At 33.4% G+C, this 24,623-nt stretch overlaps 2 protein-coding genes across 3 annotated transcripts; one reads left to right on the forward strand and one right to left on the reverse strand.

Moving 5' to 3' along the window:
• The first annotated feature begins 2,070 nt into the window (after nt 1–2,070).
• Nucleotides 2,071–6,237, forward strand: LOC102624632 (ubiquitin-like protein 5). Of its 2 annotated transcripts, XR_008054078.1 has the most exons (3): nt 2,071–2,461; nt 4,795–4,841; nt 5,949–6,237. XR_008054078.1 is itself a non-coding variant. In XM_052439455.1 (2 exons), the coding sequence occupies exon 1, from the start codon at nt 2,193–2,195 to the stop codon at nt 2,412–2,414; it is 222 nt and encodes a 73-aa protein (XP_052295415.1). In that variant the 5' UTR covers nt 2,082–2,192; the 3' UTR covers nt 2,415–2,461; nt 5,949–6,237. The 2 variants fall into 2 exon arrangements, 1 of the variants encoding a protein (XP_052295415.1); XM_052439455.1 differs by lacking the exon at nt 4,795–4,841 and having other exon boundaries at nt 2,082–2,461.
• A 4,089-nt stretch (nt 6,238–10,326) lies between these two features.
• On the reverse strand, nt 10,327–13,689 carry LOC102624910 (auxin response factor 16). The gene is made up of 4 exons (XM_006485635.4): nt 13,440–13,689; nt 12,102–13,279; nt 10,678–11,576; nt 10,327–10,565 (listed from the first exon to the last, which is right to left on the reverse strand). The coding sequence occupies exons 2-4, from the start codon at nt 13,215–13,217 to the stop codon at nt 10,496–10,498; spliced, it is 2,085 nt and encodes a 694-aa protein (XP_006485698.1). The 5' UTR covers nt 13,218–13,279; nt 13,440–13,689; the 3' UTR covers nt 10,327–10,495.
• Between the last annotated feature and the right edge of the window lie 10,934 nt (nt 13,690–24,623).

Genomic DNA, 24,623 nt, shown 5'->3' on the forward strand with positions numbered 1-24,623 from the left:
TCAAATTATCGAAAATGTGATGGAAAATGATAAAAAGGAAAAAGTTGAAGATGATAGTTCTACTATGGAGCACGCCTCGCACAAAGAACTTAAAGCGATAATGATATTAAATAATTTCTTGTTGCAAAGCGACAATACCACACAAGAAAATTCTTTCAACATTATAAAAAGTTAGAGATGAGATTTAAGTCAAAATCAATTTTAAGAAGAAGCAAGCAATATTAGAAACTTATTTTATAAAAGAAATTATTAATTTAAAAAAAATTATTCAATAAAAAATGAGATTTAAAAAAATTATTATTCAATAAATTTATCAAATTATTAATTTATCATATTGGCCCAAGATAGAATTAGAAAAAACTATTATTTTTTTTGTATTAAACCATCTGGTATCCAAAGACTACATTTGGCCTAACTAATCTAGATTTGAATCGGGTAGGACCACTAAGGCAGCAAAGCTCTCCCAACAAGTATTTAACGTAGTTGTATTTTCAAGTCTCGAATCGAGGACCATGGTTAAGATAGAATAACCTCATACCGGATGATCTGCGCACTTGTTGGTGGAAAAAACTATTATTTAATGAAGCTCATCAAGGTTTTACTGTATATCCCGTTTTCGATTTTCCAATAGGTTTTTTCACATCTATTTCTTCAATGTATGTTTTTGGTTAAAAAAAAAAAAGATGATAAATTTCTTTCTAAAAAAGAAATTTAATTTATTGTGTGCCACTTGTTTCTATTACCCCTCTAATTATATTTTTTAATTTTTTATAACTTGCTAAAAGAAAATGTTTGAAAATTACTTGGTTAAATCCATAGAGTACATATATGTGTGTGCCATGATTGTGATGAAAAGATTTTCAAGTAATTTTATTTGAATAGTCACCGGCTAAAAAATAAATTTAAATTTTATTTAGCTTTTTTAAGATGCTTTTAGATGCTCATGATTTTATGGTTCTTCGATGAATGGAACTTAATTAAAAAAAAAAAGAGATGATATAGCCATAAGTTCTTGTACAAATTTATTTTTTATAAAATTGATTTGGCATCAACTCATTGATTGAATAAAAATAAAATTTAATAAAAACAAATCCCATGAAACAAGAGATGTTTAATTTATCCAATTGAATTATAGCACATCAATTTCTAAAAAAAATTGTATAAAAATTTATAACTATATTATTTTTCTATTGCACCCAATTAAACATAAAGTCGATCCAATTATATATGGGAAAATATCCATCGTCCACCCGTTTTTTACACATTTTTCAAAAATACACAATTCCTTTATTTTTTTGCTGGAATCCACCTAAAGTTACATTTTGTTTCACTTTTCCACTTCCGTTTGGAATCCGTTAAGAAAACTAACAGAAACTTTAAAAAATGACCATTTTATCCCCAAAACGAAAATTACAATTTCACCTTAAAAATTACAAAAAATAATTAGATTAAATCTAATTATTTTCCCCATCGGTCAATAAATAAATTAATTCCACAACCATCAAATGCAGGTTTTTTTTAAAATATGTCTGTAATTAAAATGCTAAATTATAACAGTAGTATTAAAAATAGTTCAATCTCGCAAATCATCAATTGAATTTAAGATAAGTAGAGTTTTATTATTAATTGAGTTATAATCTCTAGTAGTTAAGATTTTTTTGTACTTCATTAAAGTACCAATAATGATATACATCATTAAATCTTATTATTTTTAATATTTTTTAAGGTGAAATTGTAATTTTATTTTGGGAGTAAAATGGTCATTTTTTTAAGTTTCCATTAGTTTTCTTAACGGATTCCAAACGAAAATGAAAAAATGAAAAAAAAATGTAACTTTAAGTGGATTTCAGTCAAAAAATAAAAAAATTATGTATTTTTAAAAAATATATAAAAAATAAATGGGCGATGGATATTTTCCCATTACATATTCTAAATTGACTCAACCCTAATTTGTCGTCCATTACCTCGTCTGAAAGAATTTGTGTCCGATTATGAATCAAATTAAAGTTTGTAAACGTTGACCTGTCTAAGCAAAAATGGTGCGTTTTCATTGAAAACTACAAAGTCGGTTCGGTCCAATTACGCGAGCCTAAGGCGGTCGACAACATTATAAAAACCTAAACCCGCACGCAAGCCAAGAAACGAGAAAATCCCAAATCATTCGGCAGGGAAAATCAAAACAGGAGACAAAGATGATTGAGGTGGTGCTGAACGACAGGCTCGGGAAGAAGGTGCGCGTGAAGTGCAACGAAGACGACACCATAGGCGACTTGAAGAAGCTGGTGGCGGCTCAGACCGGGACTCGAGCCGACAAGATTCGGATTCAGAAGTGGTACAACATCTACAAGGACCACATCACTCTCAAGGACTACGAGATTCACGACGGCATGGGCCTCGAACTCTATTACAGCTAAATCCACCGTTAAATATATATGCTGCTGCAAGCAGTCAATACTACTAGGTCTGCGTCGTTTGACCTTTTTATGTTTGCGTTTTGTGTTTGACATCATCGATTAGCTTTTTTTTTTTTAAGTTAATTGTGTGAAATAGGGAATATTAATTGCTGGCTTTAATTTTGGAATATTATTTATAGAGCTCTTTATTTTAATTGCGGATCTTGTTTGTTTCCTGTTTCTTAATGTTAGTGTTCTTGAAGCGTGTGGTTATTTTCTTTAGTTTAAAAGATGAAGAAATTATGGTGAATTATGGATTCAAGAAGGAAGCTTGAAATGTAATTTATCAATAGAAAATTCTGAAATAACTGTATAAGCATCTAAATTAACCAAGAGTTGGCTAAAGCAAGGGTTGTATTGAATAATATGATCAAACAGATAGATTGTATTCCACAGACGAACTTGACTTGTGGTTTCTGAAAGAGAATCAGATCAAGTCTCTCGGTACTGCTATTGCAATTTTGGAAATAATGGACTAAGAGAGGACACTTACTTCAAAGTAATAGGTAATGCTTTTGAATGTTCAGTTTGTCTACAATGTCAATCGCCAGGAGTAATTGACTAGCTGAACTTGTGCCATAGTTTTAACGGGAAAATCTTTAACGAGTAGTTTTCTCATGTTTCTTGGGCTATAGCAGTTATTATATTCAGAACTGGTCCTATAATAGGATGCTTTTTTTATTTCTCTTGTTTTGGTATGTTTACATGTTATTTTCTACTACTGCTAGAAACTTTTTGAATGCTCACATAAAAGGTCTTACCTTGGTACTTAAGGAACTGTTATATTGTTTCAGTTGTTTTTGTGTGAACTACCGTAGGAAATTCTTGTTCCTGAGAGCGTGCTGTATAGAATAGATGCACCAAATATGCCATAAACCCATCGTGATAAGTTGACGCAATAACAAAACAAAACTATTGAAATACTTAGGAAAATGTTAGAAGCTTCTTCGTTGATTTAAATTTCTTCGATTTCAAAGGCCTCTGTGATAACTATCCAACTTATGGTTTGTGTCTTTGCTCTTTTAGTTGAGATTATTGCATATCCAAGCTGCCATTTCAAGTGCCTTTTCATGTTTATTGAAAGTTTAGACTGTCTTATATGTCTGGGATTTAGGTTTCACAAGTGAACTTTTGGCTTACTCACTTTAGCTACTTGGCTTTTTTAATACTTTCCAAACAATGGTAAATTGATGAAAATGAAGTTTAGGGACATAGAGTTGATTCACTTGTGAAGTTGATCGAACCATAGAAAATTAAGTTGATATTATGCATGTATATTGGCTGTTTTAAGTATATTTTTCCAAGTTAGTCTATTTCATTGATGGTATTATGCATCTTGTTGAGTTGTGTCCCACATTAGCCAATAAAGGGGATATACTTGGGTTTATGAGGAAGATAAGTTACTCCACCTAATAGGCTAGTCTTTTGGGTTGGATACCTAAAAATTCTAGGCCAAGGGGTTGGATAACTAGAAATCATAGGCCAAGCCCCCCCAACAGTTGGTATCAGAGCTAGGTTCTAGTAGCCATAATGTGGTGGTGGAACATCTTAAGTGTGTTAGAAGAAAGGACCTGAGTCTGACAATGGTTTCGTTGGGGGGGGGGGGTGGGGGGGGGGAGATTGTTGAGTTGTGTCTTATATTGGCTAGAAAATGAGAGATACTTGGGTTTATAAGGAGGATAGGTCACTCCACCCAATAGGTTATTCTTTTGGGTTGCATACTTAGAAATCCTGGGCCAAGGGGTTGGATGCCTAAAAATCCTAGGCCAAGCCCTTCCAACACTTCTATATACATACTCATCTGACATGAATTCAGCTAGCTAATCCTAATGGTCTCAATGACACATTGTATCTTGTTATCTTTATATGTAAGAAAAGGGAGGAAATATGGGGAGCTTGATGGCTTGTATAGATTTAAAGAAGAAATAACCAGATAATTGTGGAATATAGATAAGAGAAAATATGAAAGGGCTAATTGGAATATGACTGTGTACATGTGAGAGAGTCAATCTAGTTTTTTAATTCTCATTTGAAATTAAATTTCCTCACATTAAGTGTTATAGAGAACACATACATCCTTTGGAATTGTAGATAGCCACTTATAATACAACACTCCCCCTTGGATATCCACTATTTCAATTAGAGATAATTGGAATACCTTTGCTAGTGAAATAACCTAAACAAAAGAAGCACAACCTAGGTGGCATCATACTTTTCTTCCTTATCCCATTATTTTCCTTAGACCAAGTTTTATCCCTCTAGGTTTTATTTGTTACTGGTTTTGATGAGACAATATTGTGCCACTTTATGTTTTAGTTGCATTTCTTTTGTTTGGTTTCAGCTAGCAAAAGTGAAATATTGTGGGCTTGAAGTGGTGAGTATCCAAGGGTAAGTGTTGTATACTAAGTTGTTGTCAAGCCTTCAAAATGATGCATGTATTCGTGTGTAATAACAATTGTCATGACACTTGTCTAAATGTGTGAGAGAGGGGGGGGGGGTCTTCAAATGGTGGTGGACATCTACCGCATATGTTTCACACATTGAATGAAAAGCTTTTTGTCTCCCACTCTCTTTCATGGTCATATCACAATCACCCCCCATGCTTTCTGTTGTATATATTATATTTTATAATTATTTGGTTACTTCCTCGTGACATCTAGAACATGTTATCATTGGGATTTTATTTTTTTTTGGAGAAATATCATTGGGGTCTTGGTTGTTTGAATTGATTGTTATTTTTCTGGGGGAATCTAGTTTCTTCTGATTTGAGGAAAATTGGAGAAGCAAAGTGAACACAAAGAACCAAGTATATTACCATTTTGTTTGGTAATCTATTTCATTTCATATCCTTTGGGAAAAACCATTTACTGGCATGATCTCATCATCTTTTCAATTTTCCTTTTTTTTTTTGGTCTTTGTAAGAGATATAATTCATAGACAAGCTGAAAATGCTGACATAGTCTTAAAGATTCCGACCATTAGGAGTCCCTCTAAGATGATATTTAGTTTGAGAATTAGACTTGAATAAATGAATACTTGATCCTTATGGTGGAAAGAAGTTGTACAAGAAGTTTTAAGAGCCTAAGATGGGTGCTGATTTTGTTTTTGTGTCTCTGTGTTTGTTTTTATATGACATGATAACTATAAACACAATCGCTGTTCTATTGCTTACTAAGAAATTGCCTAGTAATGCTCTGCTTTGATTAAGATATACAGTCATGTTAATCTCTTCAAAATTATTCTGTACTGTTGATTCAAAGTTGGTAGCTGGTAAGTATCTCATCAAATGGAGAGTAAGTACTCTTTGCTGCACAACCATGCTTTATTCTTTGAAGTCTTTCTAATAATATGATCTTTAATGTAGTATCTGGATTGTTTATTTTGTTTTTGTAGTCTTGCTTTCAAAGAGTGTGTAGTTTTTCAAGTATGACAAGCCAGAAACTTACCATTTTTTTGACTCCCCCCCCCCCCCCCCCCTTTCATTTTTGTTATCAGGAACCATATGCCATAATAAGCAAGGGGTATTGGAAGATGCGGCAGGGCCAACTTTACTAATACTGTCTTGTAAGAAAAAATTTGTGAAGACTTGTAAAAACTTATTTGTGGTTATGTAACATATCTGGGATCTGGACTTACTCTCCATTTTGAATGGTGTTTAGATCTTTATCAAGGTATTGAGGTACCACATACTTGTCAGTCCATTAGGCTGATAGAATTTTGTGAATACCTTGGCTAAGTGTGTGCCATCTTTCTTGCATAAAAATGGTAGATGATCCATTAGTGAGTTGCTGTGTATGTCTATCTTGTATATCAACTACAAAACTTGTGTGGTTGATTTCTGCAGGTGGTGCAGAAAAGGCGATGAGAGTTGAGCTTATTATTTTTTACCAAATTGACAAACCTTTTGGGATAATTGGTTTTGCTCCATTTATGGTCAACGGGCTCAATATGACGCCCACTAGAAAAGCTTCATTTCATTCTGGGTTGGCCGGATCCTGCAGCCAAACTTGCTTCGATGTTGAAGTATTTTAGCAGGGTGTGAATTTTTGTTTCAACAATTTGGCGTTAGACAGTTTGCCATTTGTAATTGTAATTCTCAATCTTCATTTCATATCAAAAAATTGTTGGAAAAACTTCTTAAAGGACAATCACAGATTGAAAAGACCCTTGCGATGTTTGTGATTGAGAATTTTCAATGCCAATGACACCCAAGTGAAAACTGTTCTTCAAATATTTGCCTTTTTTGCTTCTCTTTGTTCGTCAATAATTCCTTCTAGAACCGGGGAACAAAAACTTTAATGTTTCAAGATATAATGATGATTGATGAGAGAGTTGTCACCTCCCTTGTTGACTGGACTTGTGATGATAAATCATCCGCATAAAGAAATACTCCACCGCAGAATGCGAGTTCATCCAGTTTGAATGAAACCATGGTCCTTGTTTGTCTCGTACAACTTGGACTTAATGTTCAAAACATTTTCAATTCAAAATTGTGTTCAAACTAAGTAGGCTCGGCTTCAAATACTGAAAAAATTCGAATCAAATTCACACTGAGATTGGTTTCTATAACCATAAGGTTGCTGGCCTTTTTACTTGATCTGTCTATGCATCCGAGACCAGGCATTTTGGAAGGTTCCAGACAAATACATGGTGCGGAAGGATTTAGACAAGTACATGGTGCTCTCATACCATCACCATGGACCCAAGAGTTTTCCGGGACAAATAAAGGGAACAATGGACCATTTCAACTCTGTCGATAAGGATGAGTTTGTGCTGACGGTGAAGAGAGTCCGAGACTCACTGTTGATTTTGTTGTTCAACACAAATTCAGATTAACACAGAATTCTGATCCCAATTGTATTATAGAGCCGAAGTGCCCAAGCCTCCTCTTAAGATCGTCACACATGTAACGATATTAGTAAATGTATGTTAAACTAAGTACAGTCTACATCATTATCCCATCAAGGTTGAAAGATGAAAAAACACTTCCCATATTTAGTTGAAATCTGTAAACCATTTGAATCACACAATACAAATATTAAATATGTTCGACAAGTTTCTCGTTTTGACAATTGAGAGTTAAAGACTTCGAATAAATGTTTATAGAAGGAAACAGCTAGACGGGTCCGATGTTCCATGTTCTAAAATGTCTGTAATTACTTATTCCCATGCACGTTGGTTACGTGGCTGTTCAATTACGACTTAAAATAAATAATAAAAAAAACCCAAAAAAAATAATAAAGAACATTAAGTTCAAAACAAAACTCAAAAACAATAAGAAGACAGGCTGCAAATTTTTAATTTGCCATCTTCTCTTCTAACCTGATTTTTTTAATCTCGAGTAAATACACTTAAATGATTGGCGATTGATTGTTAATAAATAAGAATATAATAATTAAAAAAATCTTGATTATACATTAATAAAAATTAATATGCGTCAAAACTTACATGAGAAGATTCTATCTGATATCTTCTTCATTGTATTGACTTAAGGGAAGCCAACATATTACTGTGAATTCTTGGATCTTGTTCATTAAAATAGCACCATTAAAACAGCTTGCTTTGCACCAATTAAAAGTCTTTGAAACTTGCAACGAGGACTACTCAGTACTCAACGCTTCATTGATCGTTCGGTAAAACAATTATCTCATCTGGGCTTAAAATCTCGTCTTGCTGTCATACAACATGTGTCGTCTTGACTCTTGAGCAAAATTAATAATTAATGCAATCAAACCTACCTTCTCTTTATTAGATAATTTGTCAAATAAAAGATCTTACGATGCTCGGCATTTGACATTTCAACCTTCACTTTTTGTAATACAAAAAAATATTATAGCCTCAAATACTTAAAATTTGGAATATAAAAAACAACAATGTTTGTGGGGTTTCAAATTTTTAATTAAAATATTATCTACAATCCACACTTAACCATTGGGTACTGTTATTTGAACAATAGTAAGACAATAAAAAGATAAAAAAGATAGGTATTGTTTATGTTACAGTAGTATACAAAACGACAACATTATTTATATCATAATGCTATCGTTTCTGTCTTATTGTTGTTCAAATAATATTTTCCTAAATAGAGTTAAGTTGGACCGAAAAAGGGCAAACGTCTTTCTACTTGAATATTAATATTTTGGTATTTTATGTTTTGAACTTTTTTCTTCCTAGCTATACTTTTAAATACATTCCTAATTAAGCAATTTCGAAATTTCATTTGAATATATCAATTCAACCTATATTAGTATTCTACTAAAAAGGGTTTGAAATTTGGGTAGCTGAAAAGTTATATATAAAAATATGTACAAGGGATCAAGATCCCAAAGGCATCAATGGTGCACGTTCTCACTTGGTTCACGTGCCCTGACCCTGACTGATATGATGTTAACTTATTTTCTTTGTAAAGTCAAGCACGGGTTTTTAATTATGTTTGAAGCAAAGATAAGCAAAGCTAGGGCAAGTCTGGAAGAAGAACGTTGGCAAATGGCAGAGAAGCATTCCTTGACTCACGAATCTTTGTCTGCCTCGTGCAACTTAATTAACACACTTTTGCTACACTACACTTCATTTATTTATTAATTTTTTCCTCCCAAGGCTTAATTAATCTTTGACTTTGCAACTTCTTAACCATGGTTACTACTACTTAAATCATATCGTTTAGAGTTTGAGCTAATCCATACAGTTAATTATTTAATTACTCAAATCCCAAGTAATTAAATATATTTTATATTTTCCATCATCGACCTTTGTGGCACAAGACTCGCTTAGAAACTTAGAATCACGAAATCCTTTCTTCTGATCAAGCGTCCCACTACCACTACAAAATTAAGTGCTTATTTAGTTGTTTTTCTTTTCACATCTTAAATAAATAAAAGAATTGAGGAATTGAGTAAATTATAACACTTTGACATTAAAAGGGTTCTTTCTATTTCGGCAAAAATCCATCAAAATAAGGTTTTATTTATTTATTTATAATAATGCCTTACCCCTCTTAATGAAGTTTAATTACAATGTGTCTAACAAAAATTATATCTTTACTAAGAAATATCAGTAAATCTGCGTGGTTGATCGGGATTTTGATTTTGTCTTTGGTTACAACTTCTAATCAGATTTCTTAGGAGATATTAACAGAACAGCAAATTTTTCTTCTTTTTTTCCCCCCTACTAACCAGGCTAGGGCTTTTTGCAACAATATAATGTCAATGTCGCGATCCAAACAAGACATCCCATAATATCTGGGTTCTGTTCTCTTACAAGATCCAAGATTTCATTACATAACCATTGATTTGGTTTTGGTGTTTTCCCATTCAAACTTGAAATTTTTTGTCACCATTTTACCAAATTTCAAGACCTAATTTTAATTAACTAGGTACAAAAACAGTTGAGGTGAAGTATAGGCAAACACGCCTAGTCTTTGAAGTTCCACTAAGGTACAACAGAAAACATGGACAACAAGATGGACCAAAAATTTGTCTCTATCTTTGACGGCAAGTGACATGAAGTATGAACTCTCAAATCCAGGAGACTGCTAAAAGGCTTTCCAAGGTGCCGAAATGTTCAAACATAGACAAGCCCTAGGCACGCTTTCTACTTTATGCTACTTTTCTTTGCCAAGCATTTCTATTTGTTAATAATTAGTAGTCTTTGAATGACTTTTTTATTTTATATCTTTTTTAAAAAAAAATTAATGAAATTATATATTGTTGGTTTTAAATTATTGACGACAATAGGCTTTCTGAACGTGCATCCTAAAGCCAAAATCAAAATTAAAAACATTACAACGTATTTTTGCATGTCCACTTGTAAGTTCAAAGATATATATATATATATATATATATATATATATATATATATAAACAGCAAATGAAACTAAGAGCAAACTTGAGAATCTGTATTAACAAACATGAACTACAATATCCCAAAAATTGGATGAAGCGGACTTCTCCAACAACACCCAAAAAGACAAAAAAGAAAAGCAAATGAGAAACAAAGGTTTTGGAAACTGTACAATTATCGAAAACTAGAACTTCTCTTGATCTCTATCTTCCTACACTGTCACTGCCTGAATCTGTGAGAATAGTTAGCCTTCTTGCTGTCTTCAGAAACTCACTGCAATAGCAACCCCGATAAAGAAACGTATAAGACTTTGTTAATATGTTAAACAGGAAGAGGATTCCAGTAAACACCAAGAAAGTGACTGAAAGAATATGAAACCAATTACCTGAAGGGCTCATCTCCAGTGTGTTTAACAGAACCGGCTGCATCCCGGTACAGCACATTGCTAAACATCTCTGCACTTTCTATGCCAAACATGTTGGCTAGCTTTCCATATAGCTCCTCGTACGATCCTAGGACAGACAGATCAAGGGTTCGACCTACATCCTCCGATTCCATGAACACCTTGCAGTGACCCATCTCCAAACCTAGGTCTGATTTTTTGTGATCTTTGCACCAAGGAGACCCTTCATCGGAAGAGTTTTCCAACGGACCGTTCTGATGCACCGCAGAACCAGAACCATCAGAAGAAATTGCTGTCTTCTCTGGGTTCCCATCTGATAAACTGTTTACAATCGTATCACCAGAACAGCTTTGAGAGCTATTTTGCTGGGGAAGAATGAGTTGACCGAACAATATGATGTGGGGTGTCTTTACTTCAATGTTATCCTTAAAACTCTGAGTGGGATTTCCCATAGTCAGCAGACAAGAAATATTTTTACTATTTCCGGTTTCACTCATAAAATTGGCACTTGAAACTCTAGCAGGTCTTGTAGTATGTTCAAGCTGCTGAAAGCCCAGTGGAAACAGACTCGACTGCAGTTTGTTGAAGTGGAGATCTGATGAAGATAGTCCATATTGGGCATGCCTGGCTCCCTGTATGCCTGCAGGAATATTGTCTGAAATACAACAAAAGGGGCTGCTAGTCACGAGGGGGTTCCTGGTAAATGATGGTGTTGGAAGTTGGTTAATTAAGGAGAAATCGGAATGTTCAGGAAGCCGCAACTTTTTCCTTGCAGGAGAGAAGGGAGAGAGATGAATGGCCGGTATGTTTGATACCAATTCAACCAACCATGGGCTAACACGCTTCACATTCTGAAGTAGATCGGGCTCATCCCATGCTACCTTCAAGATAAATATTTGCAGAGAAGGTTTCAGAAGCAAGCATAAATTAAATAAAAAAATATAACAAAAAACTGAATCACTGAAGTGAGGGAAAGAGTTCAGATTCCAATTTCAGAGAGACTAAAACTTGGAATATAAAAGTAAAAAATACGTCAGATGATTGAAGCAAACAACATAATTAACATCATCTCATATGGAACACTGTATTAAACCATTGTCACTTTGCTATGAATTTTACTGGTTTGTATATCACAAGCTATTCATTTCTGACCAGTTGCTTTCAGCTTACAAGAAATTACTTCACATGATCCAGCTATGGGCTATTCTGATTAAATTTGCAACTATGGCTCATGCAAGTTGTGTAAGAACGATAATGCGTTTCAGATTCAGTACCAAAAAGGCAGATAAATAGAGCAATTGCATGTAACAAAATTCAGACTTGAAAAAGAAAAAAAAAAACAAAACTTTACAATTATAAGAATTAACAAAAGTAAAAAAGAATTGAAAATGATCACTTAAAAGTACCTGAAGAAGTCGCCATGGAGAATTAGGCCAACGAATGGGATCAGCAACCTGAACAGAAGAAATGGTTCCCATAAACCAACTGATCCGAGATGAATCCTCAGTTTCAAAAGCCATTTTGAATCTCATCCCAGAACACCACTGGATTTGCATAGCGGCTCTGACAGCTGAGGCCTTCACAACAAACTCTGGAGTGCTCGCACGTGGGTAGTAAACAACCTCAAATGGTTGGCCATTGGCGGCAAGAGCTGCTGCTTCAGTAACGGACTCAGCCCTCACTCTCCCCCTCAAGTCACTACTTGAATTTCTCCTAGATGACTTATTCTCATCCTCCCTCATATAGCCCGAATACCCCCCAAATGGGAACCCACAGTTTCCACCACCTGAATTCCACCCAACAGAATAATCAGATCCACCACCAATCCCTCCTTTCTTAGCCCTTCGAATTCCCACACAGAGATCCCCATTTTCTGCTCTCAGAAAAACTATCGAATCCCCAGCAACAAGCTTCTTCTGGTTCACAAAATTACTCCACCCAGTCGTCAAAAGATGACGACGAGGAGTCCCCCTATAAATATGCCTAAACTTCCACACTTCACCATGCACATCCTTTGCAAGAATGGTTTGAACAGGAGGTTCTGCACTATAATCCAATCTCGGAAATATAGTCTCTGCGCAATAGCGTGGAACAGAGAAACCCCCGCCATTATTTGCATCAGATTGTGTCAAAGTCTTAGCAAAAGAAGCCGGCTTTTCACTGCTCTCATTGCCAATTCCTCCATTCCCATCAAACCCCACATCCTCAAAATCATCAAAGCCATTGCTCTTCAACGCAATAAGCCTAATTCTAGCATAAACCTCATCAGTCTCAGCATCTGCCATAAACTTTATGGCAGTTACTCGACAAGGGATCATCGAAGGAATGTTAAAATTTGGCAATTCAACATTCCCCTTGGCATGTTCCAAGTGTCCCTGAGGAAAATAAAAGACTTTAGAGTTAATTTGTGGCATTTGAACCATACCACCAGCACAGGCATGCCAGAGTTGTGAATCCAAGCAGCTTTCTCCAGTTGGATTCTTCTTCATTGCGTCTTTTGCTGAATCCATAACCGTAATCATTGCTCAATTATGCTCCCTCTGAAGCATAAAAATCCTTCCTTTTGCCGGCTGCTGTCAAAATACTGACACCACATAAACAAATATATACAAACTTGTCAGATATATGGGGAAAAAAAAAATCCATCTTGCTGAACAAAATCACATTTTTCTTCATTTTTATCAACGACCCATCAAAGAAAACAAAAATCCCATCGGAAAAAAAGAAGTTACAAAATCTTTTACCTTAATCTCTCAAAAAGAAATCAGCAAAAACTTGTCTTAAACTGAACGGAGGGTTTAGAACAGAGAGGAGAGAGTTGGGTGTTTTTGTGTTTGGGGGAAAAGTGAGAGTTTAAAAGAAAAGAGAGTGTGTGCGCGCGTTGTGATTGAGTTCAAGAGTGAAAGGTGTTAGAAAGCGTGAAGCTTCGTTGGTTTTGGTTTGCCGACCAGACCAGACTCTTCAGTGTTGTTAAAACAAGTATGTGAAAACAAATGAAAACTGCCTTTTTATTTTATTTCATTTATTTATTGATTTGTGTGCTTTTACGATTGTTTTGGATCGCATAAGTCTACTACTACAGCCAAATTCAGGTGATTTTAACTGATCTTCAGAAATTAAAAAAATAAATAATAAAATAAATATAGTTTTTTTAGTTTTTCTTTTTTGACATTTCTTTTTAACTTCTTCTATTTCATTCAGATCTCCAACCCACGCTTCTATCAGTTTCCCTTACCTTCACGTCAAGCGAGTGAGATTACTCTCCTTACGTTAATTACATGAATTTTTTATTATCACGAAAGGAGTCATCATCTTGCATATTATAAACGTTTTCAGATTATGTCATATATTTTTCCTGCTTTCATATGATAAGTGTTTTCATGTTATAAGTGCGTTCATTTTTATATTATAATAAATACATCATTAAAATTCTTTAATGTTATGAAATTGGTTTATTTTTATTTTAAGTTTTCTGTCATTTTAATGTTAATATCACCGAGATATATTATTAAATTTTATTTTTTTAAAATATGATTATAACTCATAAGAGTATTAATTCTTATGCGGATGGATATTTATAATAAATATGCTTTGCGAGTCGGAATTTCTATAATTATATTTGTTTCACTATTAAAAGAATGTAAAAATATTATACTTAAATTACTTCCTATAATTTCTAAATTATATGTTATAGTTGACAATAGCCGTACGCAAAATTTGTCCTTATAGTCTTCCTCCGACCCCCAAATCAAATTATATACAACAAAAAATAAATAATACAATAGTGGTTAGTCAAACCATTTAAATTTTGATCCAGAGTGTGTTCCACGCGATAGAAGAGCGAGTGGGAGTGGGTGATGGGACAAATCCCCTCATAATCATGAAAGAAGCATCCAAATAATAAAATAGAAAAACACAGAATTTATACTTAATCGTTATTTAATGAAAAATAAAATTGAAAAGATAATCCCCCGAAAAGGGGATTTTGGTTTGATCTCACGAGATCTTGAAAAAAATCGCGAGTTTCATGTACAGCTCTGAAATCAAGGCGAAACCCAACCAGATACATTTGACCACAGTTAAAAAGCTTCATCTAGCCCAAGGCCCTAACTCCACGGAACTAACCACGGTTAATTTTCTTTTTCAAAAACTAACCACGGTTAACTAACAATGGTCCATGTTCCATTGGTCAACACCCCACACCAAGACTCTTCCTTGTTACTTTGGTTGTTAACTGCGCCCCCGATTTTTGGGTCGGGACTAGATTTGGTCCGGTAAATTTATCTTAATCACGAGGGCATATTAGGGATATAAAATAGTTTATTTTACATTTACAAATAAGCCCTTCATAGTTTCATAATCCATCACATAAGTCCAATTATTTTTCCAAAAAAAAAACAAACTACTTATTCTTCTAATCGAACAAATTCGTATCGTAGGAAGTTTGATCTAATGTGCACAATTGCGCACCATAAGGTGTATGAATACGGATCAGAATTCTCTCCTGATCTGATCATGTCCTGAGCAAATAATTCAATTACTGATTGGTAGTTAATAAATAAAAAAATAAAAGAAGTTGAATCTTACTCATACACTACTACTAAAAAACACATGTCAGAAGATCTTAAAAAATTCGGAAGAGATCATAACAGGAGAGGATCATTTTCTCATGAATACACGTGTAGTGCGCTCCTATTGGTAGAGCTGTAGACTTTGCAAACACAACTTCGTCAATAGAAGCCCATCATGCATGCAATTACGCACCCATGATATAGAAGGATAAATAAAAGTTATCCATTGTTTTCATATGAGTCCTTGTTCAAGTTGGGACTTTTGTCTTTAATTCGTTACGGTTTGGTAAGTAAAATAAGATTTAAGCTAGGATTAAGGAATGTTATAAAATAGAAGTACGACGGTGACATCGCGATTAAGGACACATATAATATGACGATAATAAGAGGTGCGTGGAAAAGCCAAAGTGTTTAGGCTATGATTATGACTTTGGCCGGACTAGTTTAGGGACATTTTCCTAGAATGTTAATCTTTTAGACAACATTGGAAAAGAAGAAAAATGGTGTTGTCAAATGCTTCTTACATGCGTGAATGGTTGAAACATCAATTTTGTTCTAAATGTTCGCTTCAATTGTCAATTATTCCACCAATTTTGAAATGATTTTATTCATTTAAGTTTGGTGGCTGATGCAAGCGCCCTCATTTTTTTCATGCGGACAAGCTTTTAAATTATGTGGTTCAATAGAATCAGTGCGGACACTTTTTATTAAACTACATAGTTTAATAGTATGTCTGTATTAAAAAAAAATTAAAACAATGGCATATGAGAACAATAAAATATAAATTTTAATACATCAGAGACTGTGTTTTTTTTTTAGTAGATTCAAATTATTTTTTATTATATTTTACTGGCATCCTCACTTTAACAAAATGAGAATATCCTCGCTAGATAATGATTATGTATATATATCTAATTTCTAATCAATTGTCAATTAATTTTGTTTTTCCTAAAACACATCCTATCACTTATCTCTTAAAATAAAACCCTATTTATGGGTATTTTTGCTTACTAGAGTAATATAATAAAGTAGTTTGTGTGATAAAAAAAAAAAGGTTGGAGAAAAGAATAAAAAGTAATGAAAATTGAAAATAATAAAGCGAGCCTTATAATATTTTTATGCAAACTATTACGATAGGGCCACGTCTGTTTATACCTATTAATCTATACAAAACACTTGGCAATTCTATCATTTTGGATGTTATAGGTTTTTATATTTTCAATATTTGAAAGAAATAGCACTAAAAATTGGCTTTATAACTACTTTAGAGAACAACATTACTTGAATTGAATTTCCATTACATCTTTGTACGCACATTAATTGTTTGATATAGACAATGCACCAATAGTTTTATTGAGCACTGTGGTAATTGATAACCATGCACAATAATTATCTTTTAATTCAAACAAAGATATATGTCCCTTAAAAATATAAATTGTACACCACACACAAAATTCATTCTCACCCACTAATTCTTTTTTCATTAAAGATGAGTAGATTGCATTACAAGAATTCTTTATTATACCTTTTTATTGTAGAAAATTAGATTTAACAGAAAATTATTAAAAGAGAGGGAAAATTGCCCAATAGATACTTTTTTTTTTTCCATTCATTGATGTCATGTATGACAAAATATCCAAAATAAAGATGCATTCCATGGTATATTATCTATTTTTTAATTAATTAATTTTTTCTTCTGATTCTACTTTCTCTTATAACTACTAAAGAAAATATAATTTTATTCGCAAAAAAAGTATAAAACATTCGAGAGAATCTAATAATGATTCCAGTGCGTTTAGAAAGTGACATTTTAACCAAACATACAGCCTACAAAGAGACACGAATGGATAAGACATAAACAGTTTGCGAACAAAAACAGCGAAAATGACACCATTTTTTTGTCTTGGCCAATATTTGCCACACCTCTTCTCCAACAGACTTTTTCAATTAATTAATTGTTTTAGCGACCTCTCATCTTTCAAGATTCAATTTAGTTGGTTGAATGGCTCTCATTTTCTTCTTGAATTTAAATAAAAAATATATATATTTTTTTTTTTTTAAAAAAAAAAGTGTTTTCTTCTACCTTCAAGTTTGGTTGGCCTTTACATCTCACCCAACGCTACCCTATTTTTAAGAGATTGTCTTGTGGTTGTCTTTCTTAATGAGGGCTATGACAGGGACCAATTTGAAAAGCAGGAAAAAAAAAAAATTACTTTTTGTTGTTTGAATTATCAATTGTGCGTGTGTGCGTGCGAGCGAATATGTGTATATATTCGATTGTGTATTTATTATTGGAGTTAAAATGCATGACCTTATATCTGACCTCTTCCTAATCTAACGAAGGATTGAAAATTTTGGGGGACTAAAAGTCATTATAGTAAACTCTTAGGGGGATAAATTCTTTCAAAATAAATTATCATTTTGTGGGCAAAATTTATAACCTATACGAAATGTCTTTTTATCTTTAAAATAAGTTTTGAGCGAAAAATATCTGCTTCAAGTCTTAAAGTAAAACTGTTATGGTGAAAGACATGTGCATAAAAATTAAAACATATTATATATACTTTATTGGGACAAACCTATGGTGTAACTGTGGTACCATACCACAGCTGCACCAAGTCATTGGATCTAACTGCACACATGTACTATAACTAGATCTAATGGCTAGGTGCAGCTATAGTATGGTGCCACAGTTGCACCATAACTGGACCCACTTTATTGTTGGGTTAGAATTATTATAGGTGTTATTAAAGCTAACTTGTGACTCGATACATGAATTGGTTGATCTTTACAAGAATGTAAGGTCTTAAAAGAGGAGATATTGTCGCGTAAAAATTGAATAACACTTACATAAAGTCCGAAAATAAATTCTTGCCAAACTCAAAGTTAACAATTTTTTTTTTTGTATTTCTTTGTAAAAGTTGATCAACAACATCCTTTTTTGTTTCATTTTGCAAATTAATCCTTCAATTTCTAAACATTGATGAAATTAATTTATATTTATGTTTGTATGATAGAACACGAGCCAAGTAAAAATCAATTCAATTACAAAAAGTCAATATACTTTTGGGATTCAACAAAAATCAGCTATAAATAAAATCAAAACAACCAACCATTCTTTAAATTCGCAGCATTTGTAGTGCATAAATTTAAATTAAATCTCTTTGCAGTCATGATATATATATTTGAGACAAAGACAATATTAAAATTTAAAAATCACTGCCTTTTAAACCAATTCACGCCCACAACGCAAACAGACAACACAAAAAGAAAATATTATCTTTTTGCACCCCTCATCCCCCCCCAAACCCCCCCCCCCCCCCCCACCCCAAAAAAAAATCAATGGAATGGAAAATAAATCTAAATTAATATGTGGGCCCTCATGTACAGTCCGATTTCTCTGTGCCGCCGACAGATGGTGCATGTCCCTTTCCATCGGCATACAAGTGGACAAAATCTATATTATTTTGCTTGCCACCGGCTGCACTCAAATATTTTTTTTTCAATTTACTTTTTTTATTTTATTTTTCACAACCAATATATTTTTATCGAATTAAAATTAATCTACAACTTATCTTATCCTATCTTAAGATTTTACATAACTAAATTCATAAAGCGTGATGATTTTCAAAAGTTAAAAAGAAAAATTTAGTAGTCGACACTCTTTTATTATATATTTTTTTTAGATTGATGTTTTACATTATAAACACGTAGTCATAGGTCAGTTATTCAAATTCGATAATAATTTATAAGGATTTTGCTATGTTATATGTACACAATCCACAAGAACCACATAGTTATGTGAGTCCGATAATTTATGTAGTTTTTATAAATAGTATATGTTACATTACATGTAACATAGGGACTCCCAATTTATAATGAAAATTATTTTAACCCAAAAATAACGGAGGATGAATTGGAAAGGCCAGATTTGTCGTATTGGGGCCCTCGATATAATCGCAACCGTTGTTAGTCACGGACAAAACCGAGCAGTCAATTTAAGCACCGCCGGTTCTGATTCCATCAGATCACTGGTTCAACCAAACCGGGCACCCCTCAGTTTGACAGCTACGGGACAAGTCCCTCAAGCCTTTTGTCGTGTTTTTCCGTCACGGGGCACTCCGTAAGAAGCTTCCACGTGTCGTGAAGGTATGTCGTTTGATTGTTATTGGCCCCCACCTACTGTGAGATTCTCGTCGGTTAAAATGATGGCAATGTGACGCGTGGGAGCCCCAAGGCCCGGGCCCCACCACGAATCTCTGTCTTTACTTGCGGCCGTGGGTTCGGAAGATACAACAACTTACGTGGCATGGCTTGGTAAATAATTTTCAAATATTTTATATGGATGCAAACACCTAATAATAATAATTGTTATTCATATCTTTAACTCAAATTAAAATTAAAATTAAATGATTAAGAACGTCTAAAAAAAAGGTCTTAATACATACATAATACATATATTTAACTCAAAAATCTTCCTTTTTATTATTTTGTGGACTATAAATATTATAAATTTACACGGATATGAATAATAGAATGTGATTGATATGTGACTCACATATCATAAAAACACATCTATCTTAAATGGAAGTAAAAATTTAATCCGATATCTAAAGTACAAAGGTTGAATTATATATTAACCCTCCTCCAAACAAGGAGTTGTCATATCTGATGATGGTAAGTTCAGAAAAATATGAAAAGAAAGAAGAAAAGGGTGTGTTGACGATAAATGGATCTAATGATAACAATTGCTCAATGCCCCACCTGCCATGAATGAAGAAAGGAATTTAATGATGAGAAGTTTTACTATACCCACAACATTTTATTCTAATATGCCACCTATTATTTGCTCCTGCCCAACCCGCCACTGCTTTTCTCTTTTCTTTTCTTTTTTTTTTCTTTTTTTCTCTCTTCCAGCTAACACCTTTACATATTTTCTATAAAATGTAACTTAGGAGCTCTCTTAAGTTAAAAAAAAAAAAAAAGCAACATCAAAAGTCTAAAATAACACTATAAATAGAACTGATATAAATTAGTTTCAATAATAATCTGATTTGTAAAAATATCCGTTATAATTTTATGTAATATAAGTTAGTATTTTTGAACAATAATTTCATATAATAATAATAATAATAACACTATAAATATCGTCCAACATCGATCAAGACTCCTGCTAAATGAGGGATAAGATGATGAGGTGGGTCAGGCTTGTTGGCGTGTGGTTCGATTATTGTTTATTCTTACAAGGAAAAGGGCAAAAAAAAAAAAAAAGAAAGAAAAGAAAAGAAGAATTTGCTTAGATATTGATTTTAACATGTCAACGCATGCATGATGCATATGTGCCCCAGTTTCGTCAAGACACCTAATAATCATTCATGATTTGATCCGAACAACACACCGTAGAAATTTTAAAAAAGCTCTTAAAACTTTTTATATAGGTTAAATGATAATAACTTAACATGGTAAACAAAACAAGTTCATTTGACTTTATTCCATTTTCTATACTGTAAAGATTCTCTGTCTCTTGATGTGAAATCGATTCTCATCTCCTCTCTCCTCAGTAATATCTGAGGTAGATGGATCTTCTTCATTACTGACCATTTTTTTTTTATTTTCATTTAAGGACTTGCATTCGTGGCTAATAATTTTTATACTATAATTAAATTATGAAGAAAGAAAAGAAGATTCAGTATGCAAAGAGTTTCTCTTTAAGGAGTTAACCCTACAACATATACATGGGTGGGCATTCATTTTCTCTTTAAGCATGCATGCATGCATGCTTGCTCGCATGAGGAGTGAGTTAGGAGATAAAAACAAAAAAAAAGAAAAAAGGATATTTTGATTAAAGAAAACACAAAATGGGTACTGCAAGTTGGAAAAGTTAATAATTCTGCTGGCATGGATCTACCAAAAAAGGTTTAGGAGGCAAAGGAACATTGGTAGCTCCAAAACGGGGCAGTTTTGAACGGTTGAAAATGAATGCTTTAAATGCTGTCTTTAATTAAATTGGATTGAATTAAACGAAGTTGACTGACTCGGTACAATTGAAATTTGCTCCTGGCTGTGGAATTTCACTTCAATCTTCGTTTTCTGAGGAGACCACCCCCAAGACATTGCATTAAATTTGCAGCCACATGAAATTTTTTTTTTTTGTTGAATCAAATTAATTAAAATGGGGACATTAATTGCAACATGTGTTGAAACCATGGCTTGGGCCTGCTTACATGCCGCTCTGGTGGCCACGGCCGGCGCCCTCGCTTGAGCTATTATGTCTTTTGCCTTTAAGTTCAAATGTGCAATTATTATCACGTCTGCCTCATTTATCTTTGTTTATTTTTATTTTTTTTAACTTCAGCATCTGAGTTAAAGATCCGTGGCTAGCTACATTAAATGTTAACTCTTCAAGTGTTAAATTTGTGTTGCAAGTGGTACAAAAGTTTATTAAACAGAAGAAGAGCCAGGGAGGGTACATTTTTTTTTTCTTTTTTAATCTTGAGGCAAAGGATATCATCAGCGACTAAAGATCGTGTTCTAAGTTCGGGCTCAATGGCCCATTTTTGTGTTAATAATTTTTGCGGATTCTATTACGACTTGGAGTTGAGGTCCAAATCTGATAAAGAGTCTAGGTCTGTTGACACCCCTTCAATAGCCCGCAAAACCCTAATCTTGAATTGGAAAGCAACAATAGACGTCTCAAAATTTAATTTCTGTGTGAATTAATGACATTATCCCATCCCCCCCCCCCCCCCCGCAAGGTAATTTGAAATGACATTTTAGGATAAAATTTTAGGATGTTTAGTGCTACTCTTATGTATTTATTAGTTACTCATTAGAGAAAATTACATATAAAGTTAAGTATTAATCAAATCAAATTAAAACCCTCTCGTCTTTCTATTGGAATCGTTTTACCACAAATTGTAAAGAGATTTTGGTAAGTGATTGTAACAGAGATATTTACCAAATTGGTATTTTATAAAGTGGGTGTCAAAAGCACCAGTGCATTCATTCCTCAATCAACGGAAAAATGTTGGTTTGTATCTAGATTACCACTATTGAAACCCCACCCACTATCTATCAAGACCCTACTTGATTTTACATTACGCGCATATACAACCACCAACAAATCTTTGCTCATCCACATTATTTTCATTGTAAGTTTTTTCTTTCCCCCCCCCCCCCCCCCCCCCCTTAATTACGCTGATAGTTACAATCAAAAGCTACCAGAACCTTCAAAATCAATTTGGTGGTGGTGTCATATGGTGCTGTTCAAATGTATTGGCCCATCACGAGTCAAATCTATTTTCAAGTATTTAAAAGAAAATCAACCTCCGCAATGCACATGAGCAGAGGGGAAAATGAGATGATTCACCACTAAGTGCCTATTTGACATGACTTATCTAAGTGCTTATTTAATCCCATAAGCTCTTATCATAATTTTTATTTTTTTTTAGTAGAGCTTTTAGAACTTAAATAAACTATTTTGTCTCTACTAGCAAAAGTTTAAATTTTGGGCTTTCAGGAGTAGAGGTTGAAAAACTTTTTTTAAATGTTAAAATATACAAAATATCCTTTACTTATTTGACAATATTATTTTATTCTTTTCATAACATAATTTAAAAAAACTTGTCTATTAAAGTAATTTTATAATTTTTTAATAAAAAGTTTTTATTGAAAACCAAACAATTAAATTTTTTAAGGTAAAATCTCTATTTGTAAAAGATTCACTACTTAAATAAGTTCTACTTGAAAAGTTATAGCAAACGGAGCCTAAGACATTTTGTGGTTGTCGTTTTTCATCTCTCATAAGTAAGTAATTGATGAACCATTGAAGGGCAGAAAGATTATTCTTGGGTTCGGCCTAAAGAAATATGCTTGGACCCGCAAGAGCCCAGTTAGTTAGTTGTTTCTAAATGCCCAATAGCAGAGAGTTCTGGTACAAAAGGCTCTTTTTTAAGCCATTTTGATTTGAGTAAGAAACAAGAATTGGTCATTCTATTTTGTAATTATTTCATTGAAACTAATAAAAGAAACATTTCATTTTCAAAACCGCTATGAAGCTTTTTCACCAAGAAGCCATGTTTAAGTACTTCCTACAAAATCACACGTGAATGCACGTTAGGTGAGAGAGACCCAATGAAATGAGTACTTCTCTAGAAGAAATTCACAGTCCTTGGATATTCATTAGAGTGAGTAACAGACAAGATTTTATGGTCGCATATTAAAAAAAAGAAAGAAAAAGAAAAAAACCCACCAAAACATTAATAAAATAAAATAAAACTTCAATACTAAGAAAACCCAACCATCCATTGTTTTTCATATGGGTTTTGCTTGTGGAGTTTTGAGGCTGGTAGATTTGACGAGAAGTTAAACCATTCTATAATATGCTTCATAAATATAATCAAAAGGATTCTCGAAAGAAAAAAAATATCAAGGGTATCCCAAGGTTACCATACCCCACAATGTAAGTATCTCGTATAGTTAAAAAGATAAATAAATAAATGAACAAATGTCAATAATTTTACCGACCATCTTATGATGCTCAAGTATCAGAGTTCAAACCCATGAGAAACTGTAGTCGGAAACCTCACATGTGCCTTCAAAAGAACATAATACGTGCCATAAGATTGGATGTCTAATCAGTCCTTAACATTATGAAAGTAACTAAATGATTCATTTGATGTGATGGATTGCATTTTATGCACCATAATATTCATTATTATCATTGTTAAATATATTCATCATGAAGTTGAAATTTTCCTTTCGATTTGGTAGTGTTTGGTCTGATGGAGACGTGTGGCCTAATGCCCGGTAACAACCTTGATGCCATGATTACATTGACTGTTGATTGATTATTTAACAAAATATCGAGTCTGTGTGTGATTTAAGTCATCAACCCGGACAAGCAACTGCTTTTGGATTCCAGTACCAGCCTGATGAAACTTCGTAGGCCTGCCTATTATTCGGCCTCAAGACCTTTCAAGAAAATATTTGAAGTTAAACTGAGGGTGAGTGAGTACTAAAAAAAAATTTTCAAATATCTTAAAATTATAGTACTGTGGAGTTTCGAATCTCATTGAGATTAAAGTTAATCACAGTTGGAGTGTAGTTGTTTATAATCGGTTCTGTTGATCTATAATTTTATAATTTAGGTTTGAAAATCCATCAATAAGCTTAAGTAGTAGGAGGGGATCGTCCAAATTGCCTTCCTCACTTGAATGTTCTTGCAATTAACCAACATTCGAATTGATGTCAAGCTGTAAAGGCAGCCAAGAATTATGCGAAAAAGCCAAAAGCAGATTGAATATGAAAGGGAGATTTGAATGTAAAGCGGCAAACAGCTTTATAAAAAAAAAAAGG

Source organism: Citrus sinensis, chromosome 4 (genome assembly GCF_022201045.2).
Source record: "Citrus sinensis cultivar Valencia sweet orange chromosome 4, DVS_A1.0, whole genome shotgun sequence".
Lineage (NCBI taxonomy): Eukaryota > Viridiplantae > Streptophyta > Magnoliopsida > Sapindales > Rutaceae > Citrus > Citrus sinensis.